General features: G+C 38.1%; 1 protein-coding gene across 1 annotated transcript in view; it reads right to left on the bottom strand.

The window, feature by feature from the left end:
* Positions 1-959: 959 nt before the first annotated feature.
* sorcs1 (sortilin-related VPS10 domain containing receptor 1) overlaps positions 960-8,689 on the bottom strand; it is a 215,398-nt gene continuing 207,668 nt past the window's right edge. Inside the window, exon 27 of the mRNA XM_073464743.1 lies at positions 960-1,021. Within this exon, the coding sequence (XP_073320844.1) occupies positions 960-1,021 (62 nt within the window). The remainder of the gene's footprint in view (positions 1,022-8,689) is intronic.

Below are 8,689 nucleotides of genomic sequence, written 5' to 3'. Positions count from 1 at the left end.
AAAGTAGTTGTATCTCATTCCAACTGCCACCTTAAATCTGAGCCTTGACAAATTATATTCTGCCTCTAGTAGGGATGTTGGCTGTGACCAGGGTATGACTTTTAACAACTTTGGATTACTTTTCTCTGTGGGGTATTCCTCCCGTTTCTTCTTTAATTCCTAAAAGGTGTGATGTCTGGTGATATTTGGGGATCGCTTGTGGTCAGAGGGTGCAGTGTAACACCTCAACTATTGAGTGGTCTTAACCTGAAGCACAGAACATTTTACAAACTGGTATGTATCATTATAGTAGCAGAAGCACAAGATTAACAGCAAAGGTTAAATTTATCCAGAAAACCAAACCCTGTATTTCTGTTAATAAATAAAAATCAGAAAAAAAAAAACATTTCAGTAGAAAATGTGTATTGTGCCATAAATCAGCTTTCCAAGAGACAATGGACCAAAAGCTTTGAAGTACCCTATTCATATTTTATAACAGCGTTTCTGTTTAGTATGACATTTGTTATTAAAATACACAAATTTACAACAGACATTCATGATTTACAAAATTAATGTGTAATTCACTTCAATAACATACTTCATAAAAGTATATTCATATGAATAAATAATACTCTACTGCTGTTAGCTTTATAGAACAGCAAAACAATCTCAGAGATGTCAGCAAAACCAAAACATTGTTGCTTATTTCTTTTTTCCCCTTCTCTAGTTCATGCGAGCACTCCCTCTAAATTATGTATCTGACTCGTATAAATAAATAGAATTCTTAAAATGTTGAGTTTATCTGACATACAGTATGTTAAAAGAAAACTAAAAACCTGTACACAGTTTATTCTGGTTTGAACAGAGCACAGTATGTGTAAGCAGGGTCCAACATGCACAGGTATAAAGCTCAAAACCATTGTGTCCCAAATGGTAAAAAATATCCATGATGCAGCTGGAGTGGGAATCCAGTCCAGAATTTAGACGATGTACGTGGGGAGTTCTGTGGAGAATTTCACATGTACATGAGGTTTTACACATCCTGTGGGGCAAACAGGACAGAGAGAGAGACAAGTGTTAGGATATTCGGTAAAAGAAGCTGAGTAAATCTAGAAAATCTAACTGGTCCAATTATAGTAAGCAATACTTTAAAAGGCCAGTGTGTAGGATTTAGTGGCATCTAGTGGTCAATTTGCAGATTGCAACCAACTGAACACCTCCATCCCACCCTTACCCTACAGTTCCCGTTAAAAAGCAAAATATGCAAAAGGCCCTCTCAAGAGCCAGTGTTTGGTTTGTCCATGATGGACTGTATGGAAGTCCTGCTCCTTCTATAAATATACAAGACTCATTTTAAGGTAATAAAAATACAATGGTCCTTAGTTTCAGGTGATTATACATTAATTAAAACATAATTGTGAATTTATTTTCCATTTCTGCCAAAAGATTCTCCTAGATCCTACACACTTCACTTTTAAAAAGGTTCATTCGTTGCTTTTTTGTGGAACAAGCAGAAAACACAACACCTGCTATATTGACATGGAAAACATGTTAGCAAGCAGTTGCTTATTTACACCTCCAGCATACATGGAGCAAAATTAGCATTAATTTGGTCATTGTGTTTTGGTCACCCTGATGAATAATCAGTATTACCTACTTCTGAAAACAATACCTGGCCCTTTAGCTTTACTTAGATGTGCAAAAGCAGGACCCAAATGCAGACACAAAGAAAAGCTTTAATGGAAGCTGATAAACAGTCCAAATAATCCAAAATCCAAAAGAAGATAAGCAAAAAAAGGCAGGTAACAAAAAGCTGGCGAATGAAGAGAATCCAGACAACAGTAAAACAAAAACAGAGAACAAACCGTAAATCAAAGGGGAGACGGGGAGCACATGAGGACCAGGGAAAAAACACAGGAACACAGGATAAAGGCAAGATGACAACAGGAGTGACATGAGGACACGAACTGAACAGACGGATCAACACAGGCTTAAATACAAACAAAACTAACGAGGGGATGAGGTGCAGGGGGAGTGAGGTGGAGAAACACAGGTGAGGGAATTGAATGGAAAAACGCTAAAAATGGAAGGGGCTGGAAAAACACTGGAAGGATGGAAAGGCTAATGAGGGAGAGGGTTAGTGCAGGTGTGGAGGGAAAGCAGACTAGGGAAGAACTCAGGTAACAGGGCTGGGTTAATTGATTAGATTCAAGATAGAACACTGGAAAAAGGCACCACTGTGTTGACCAGGTCACTGCTAACTGTGTCTTATTTGCTTCCTGATGCTGGTAGGTAGCGGACAGTGATTTTATCTGAGCATTTCCACTAAAAAAACAGCTGCCAGCTCCAACTGGAAACAAAGTTGAAGGGAGAAGAATTTGTAAGACCAGAAAACACAACAAAACATACCAAAACAAAGCAATGCGCTTAATGGGGCTAAAAAGCCATGGAGACCTGAGCAGTTTTATCACCACGAGCATCAGGTTTCCTCCACAATCATTTGAGCTGTTGTTACTGTAGAACATTTTTATTAGTGCAGCTTTAAAGCTTAAATTAAAATGACCATGGTTCATTTATTGTAATAGCCATATATATGTTTTTAAGAATAAATAATAAAGATGAACATTTCAAATTGGAAGACAACATATGAAAACAGAAAACAGCTATTTAACTGGGAGTATGTAAGTTTTTTGAACAGCAACCACTGTGGCCACATGTGACAAATACATGATAATTACGTTTTTAACAGAGATAATAAGTCTAAGTGTAACAGTAGTACAAGAATCAAGGAATCATCTACTCCATGACCTCACTCGGTAATGTCAGTTGCAAGGCTAAGGCTGTATTGTAATTTTCCATAGTGGGTAATCAATGCCCCAAAGCTCAAGTTTATTGCAATATCCCATAGCCTGATGAAGGCTCTCCTCTGGAGCACAGATCTGGTCTATTCATGCATTCACATGCTGTGGTAACCTCAGCGTATTAAAGTCGATTGCTTACATTACAATAGAGCGATGATGATGATGATAAAGAACAATTAAATAGCCTTGAGCTTTTTAAATAAATAAATAGCCTTGGACATGGGGATGGGCCAGCAGACATTTTCTCTTATAAACTTAAAGTAATGGCAACCATTTTGAAAATGTACAGTCTGATGCTGGAACACTATTGTTCTTTGGGGGCGTGTGCTTTCTGGTAGTGCACTAGCAGAAATGGTATGGTTTGGATAAATTCTTAAGAAAACATCAAAAAACACCTAATGTCAGGTGTTAATGGGTAAGTGGACGTAGAAACTGTAATAATATTACAAACCCTTATTAGAAATGCGTTATATGATTGTAATACATTTAATATTAGACATTTCACTGCTTTGCCAATGACATTCAGCTCCACATTGCCACAACGGCCATCACTCCTGCCACTCACTCCATCCTCACTGACTGCATCTTTGAATTAAAATCCTGGCTTCAAACCAACTTCCTCAAATTCAACTGTGAACCAAAACCCAACGTCTGCTAAACGTCATAATGTTAACGTCCGCACAACGTGAAATTCTAACATCATTGACTGTGATATTTTGTTGGTTTTAAGTCGTAGTGTTAAGAAACCAAATTCCAACATCTTCTTCATCCTCTTCATGACAACATCATCGTGATGTAGAATACCGACATTAAGTCGTGAGGTATGGGAACCAAAACCCAACGTCTGCTAAGTCATAATGTTAACATCCACACAACGTGAAAATCTAACATCATTAGATGTTGATATTTTGTTGGTTTTAAGTCGTGGTGTTAAGAAGGGACGGCTGTAGCTCTGGAGTTAGAGCGGGTCATCCAGTAATCGGAAGGTCCCCCGGCTGCATGTCAAAGTATCCTTGAGCAAGATGCTGAACCCCAAATTTCTCCTGATCAGCAGTTGGCAGTTAGCACCTTGCACAGCTTCTGCCATCAGAGTATGACTGTGTGTGTGAATGGGTGAATGTGACAAGTGTTGTTAAGCGCTTTGAGCAGTCTGTAGACTATAGAAATGCAAGTCCATTTACCAAGAAACCAAAATCAAACGTCACATGCCAAAGTCATATTGACGTAGAATACAGACATTTAGTTGTGAGGTTTGGGAACCAGAACTCAACGTCTGCTAAATGTCATAATGTTAATGTCCACACAACGTGAAATTATAACATCGTTAGATGTTGATATATTTTGTTGGTTTTAAGTCGTGATGTTAAGAAAGCAAAATCAAACTTCTCCCGAAAGAGTGCTAACGTCGACCGTCGATCTGTGTGCTTAGAGTCATTGTCCTGTTGGAAGGTGAACCTTCAGCCGAGTCTGAGGTCCTGAGCGCTCTGGACCAGGTTTTCATTAACATTAACATTACATATCTCCTTCCCTCAACCCTGACCAGTCGAATTGAGGCCAAACAGTTCAATCTTGGTTTCATTAGACCAGAGAATCTTGTTTCTCACAGTCTGACTGTCCTTTTGGTGATTTTTTGCAAACTTTCACTGAGGAGAGGCTTCCGTCTGGCCACGCTGCCATAAAGCCCAGATTGGCGGAGTGTTGCAGTGATGGTTGTCCTTCTGAAAGTTTCTCCCATCTCCACACAGGATTTCTGGAGCTCAGCCAGAGTGTCTGTCGGGTTCTTGGTGACCTCTCTTACCAAGGCCCTTCCCCCGATTGCTCTAGGAAGAATCCTGGTTGTTACAAACTTCTTCCATTTAAGAATTATGGAGGCCACCGTGCACTTGGGGACCTTCAATGCTGCAGAATTTTTTTGTAGCCTTCCCCAGATCTGTCGATTAATTTTCAATGGATTGGGTTGAAATTGGTCCTGAACATCCAAGAGACCCTTCATTTACAACATGTATTCATTTAAATAGTTGTTGCTGAATGGTTGCAATAATCACATTAATAACAGGAAGTCATTTTTTACCAGAACGAAGGTTCTGTCATTTTCAAAAATTCATTTCTCCACTAGTTTTCACTTTCTTTCAGCTAAATTTGGATTGGAAATATTAATGTAGTTCTGTCACATCAAGATGTTATTTGGTCCTGCGTAAAAAAAGAATACCACAGATCTTGGTGAATATAGCTTCAGAGCTGAAAAACACTTTTTTGGGTTATTTTGATTTTTGTTATTTTTATTCTAATATCCTTAAACTTTAAGTATGTGAACATGTTGATCTTGATTGCACACAAAAATTAAAAGATGTTATATTACTCCTACATCATCATGATTTTTTTGAAATTAGTTAATTTCTCCTACTTTTCACTCGCTGTAATATCACATTCAGTGGTTTTATTTCATCAGTAGATATTTGTACAGTGTTGATCTAAAGGTTTTCTATCTGTCTGATACGTACTAACCTGTTTTTCATTGGGTTCTGGAAATTTGCAAGTTACAGTTTGAAATGGTTTGGTTTGCTGCATATAGGTGATGTCACCCTGTCCTGTGTGGCTGGACAAAATATGAATCTTAGTTCCTCAGCTCAGTACACATATTATTTCACAATTTCAAACTCTGGGCTAATTTCTGACATAAACAGCTCAGCTAAACTTCTTCCTAAGTTGTCTTGCTAGCTTAAGCATTTGTCGTAAGCATTACAATTACTTATAATTCTTGTGAGCCTCTACACATTCAAGAGCCCGCTCCAGAAAAGCAGACCAGACCACCTTCTCATGGAGGCCTGTCCCACCAAACAGAACAAAGTAGAAAATCAAGATCGCCTGTTGGTCAGCAATCTATGCAAGGCACCAGCTCCAGACAACAAACTCTGTCAACACAGGGAAAACGCACCCCATACCCAATGCCAGAAGCAAGTAAGTATATATTATTTTTTTTTAAAAAGAAATGAAAAAAAGCAAGGGATTGTAAAAGTAAAACAAGGTCAAACTGATGTATTTTTAAGTATTATCAGAATGGGTGAGAGTCACGTGACAGGCCCACATAAGGGCGCATGTCATTCACAGTGTTAATGGAAGAGATTCCTTTTTTATTTTCAGTGATCACTAGGGAGATGTAACAAAACCCCGTATTAATCAGGCCCCAGGGCTGAATTAAAGACTGTAGTATTTATAGGCTCTGACAATACTGGTTCTGCTCTCTGTAGTGGAGGATTTAAGAGAATATCGTTATCTTGGACCTTTTATCTAAACAACTCCGTTTCTAGTTTGCAGTAAAATTAAGACATTCGTCTGTGATGTTCTTCAATCCAGAAGAGAGATCTCTCTCATGGGAGCGGGGGCCAGCTGTCTCTGCCTCTCTTTTTCTCTCTCTCTCTCACACACACACACACACAGTGGACAGCAGAGCAGAGAGGTGGACACAGTTCACCAGGTGAAGTAAAAGATAACATTTAACTCGAGTTGACAACAGCTAGGCTCGTTACTGTACATTAAGTGCAATAAAACTTTGATTAAAAAGCCAGTAAGAGTACTTCATTAGGGATGTTAATGATTAATTGATTAATTAATTACATTTTAGCTATTTAGTCGCCTCAGCATTGGCTGGATTTTGTTGCCAGTTGTTGAACAGTTACAGACAGAAGCGCCGTAATTAAAATTGAAGTCATTATTTTGTTCATCACTCAAGTAACTTCATGTTTACTTTATCTTTTACTCTGATTTTACATCAAACACAGATCATGTCAGTGGTTAAAACAGTTTGCTAATGGAAAAAAGATCCAGCATATTTCATATATTATTAATGATTAATCGCTAATCAGTTATTAAGGCAGCCAACTATCGATTAAAGGAGTTACTTAAAATTTGCATCCCAATACTTTATCAAAACCGATATAGTGTAGAAAGCTGTATTTTCATCTGTTTTGCCGGCAGTTTCTCATCTACCGCCAGTATTTTTTACACAACCGAGGTGCACTGGTTAGTCTAACAGCTAATTGTTACGAACAAGCTAAAACAAAAGCCGTCTGTATGTAGTCTGACTGTTTAGCTTGGTTTGACACATATCTTAAAATTTGGCATGTTCTTGTAAACTTCTCTGCTGGCTGAGACAAACCAGCTGATCTATTTTACTGACATTTTAGATTTGTTGTCAGTGGCATATTATTGAGTTTATATTGTGACTTTGCTGTTGTAAACTGCTCTATAAAACAATATTTAGTTATATTTAAAATATAAATAAATTCTTATCCTGAATTTATTCATTTTTGAAATAATACATTTAAAAAAAAAGCAATTCTTTGGTAATAAAAAAAAACTAAGCGTATCGATAAAGAACCAAACCGACAAGGAGTATCTTTCTGAGGAGATAAGAGTAGTAGTTGTATTGATAAAATCTTAACGATACCTATTCCTAGTAATTACATTACAGTTAATCTTCTGAAATTTTCAAAAAAAATTGCATTATTAGTTTGAGCTCTGGCTGCTCTGTTCCCCATTTTAGTGGTTGGTTGTGCCTTGATATATGATATTCTAATTATGGTAATTATTTGTTTCACTGTATTACAATTTCAGAGAAAAGTGATGGAAATGCTTGTGGAAATGCGTGAGGCAGATGCAGAAATTCCTGCACAGGCTTCAACATTTGAGGCACTAAAAATGGAGTAGAACTGATATTAAATAGGGGACTCAATGGTTGCCACCGGGCCAACTGGCAGCCTTCTTCAACTGACGGAGTAACTTAAGGGTGCAACGGTACACAGAAGTCACGGTTTGGTTCATGCCCCGGTTAAGGAGTTGGGTCATACAGTTGGGTATGAGGTTGGTACAGTGGGGAAAAAAATGCACAAGGATAAAAGTGTATATATAATTATTAAAAGTTTAGTAATGTCACAAGACGAAACGTTAAAGAATAACCAAAATGAATGTTTGCACCACATTTCCTGGCATCAACAGCCATGTGTGGTGATTTTATCACCCTGGCCGCGCACTCACACCAGCTTCATGAGCTATAAAAGCAGCTGGCAGTCATTCATTGTCAATGGGTCCTGGTGCCGTGAGGCGCCTGCCACCATGGCAGCCAGGAGTGGCGCATTGCCAGCAACCAGAGCGAGAAGTTGAACTTGAGCTGAGCTGAACTTTAAACAAATTAGCAGCAACCAACTGCAGATCGGGATTTGATTTTCTACCCCCTCTAAACGTATCCCTATGGACTGAAGTTCCTAGAAAATATTTGTTCCACAATGATAATAGAGGAGAAAGTCATTGTTGCAGTCTCCAGTTTTTCCCGGAGCTGTATGACTCGTCCTTGTTTGTGTATCGTGGCCATAGATGTCAGAGATAGTGGGGATTTCTGGTAAGTGTGATCAGGCTGACTGTACTACAGTGTAGAAGCAGTAAAATTAAATGTACACACTTGTAGCTGCTTAGCTTTTCACAGTGTGGAACAACTGTGCTGTGAGGAATACAAGAGGACGCAGTAGTAACGTAACATAAACAGCGGCCCACAACCAGCGGAAACACTTGAATATGACGATGTGTCATACAGGGCCCTATGAAATCAGTTCCACATTTTTCCAGATACCATTTAATTTTTTGTCAAATTACGTGTTTTCCGTCTTTTAATTTTTCTGAATGCTCTATTTTACGATTTAATCACTTTTTTTCCCAGAAAGAATGCCTAATCATGTGGTGGATGAATACAATTTTAATAATTCAACATTGATTATTGATTGATTGATTGATTAAATACTGAAATTCAATTTGATGCAACACAACATTGCACAATTTTTTTTTTATCAATGTAAGTG

Source organism: Pagrus major, chromosome 1, assembly GCF_040436345.1.
Source record: "Pagrus major chromosome 1, Pma_NU_1.0".
NCBI classification, from domain to species: domain Eukaryota; kingdom Metazoa; phylum Chordata; class Actinopteri; order Spariformes; family Sparidae; genus Pagrus; species Pagrus major.
The sequence above is the reverse complement of the archived record's forward strand: the minus strand, read 5'-3'. Positions and strand labels throughout refer to the sequence as shown.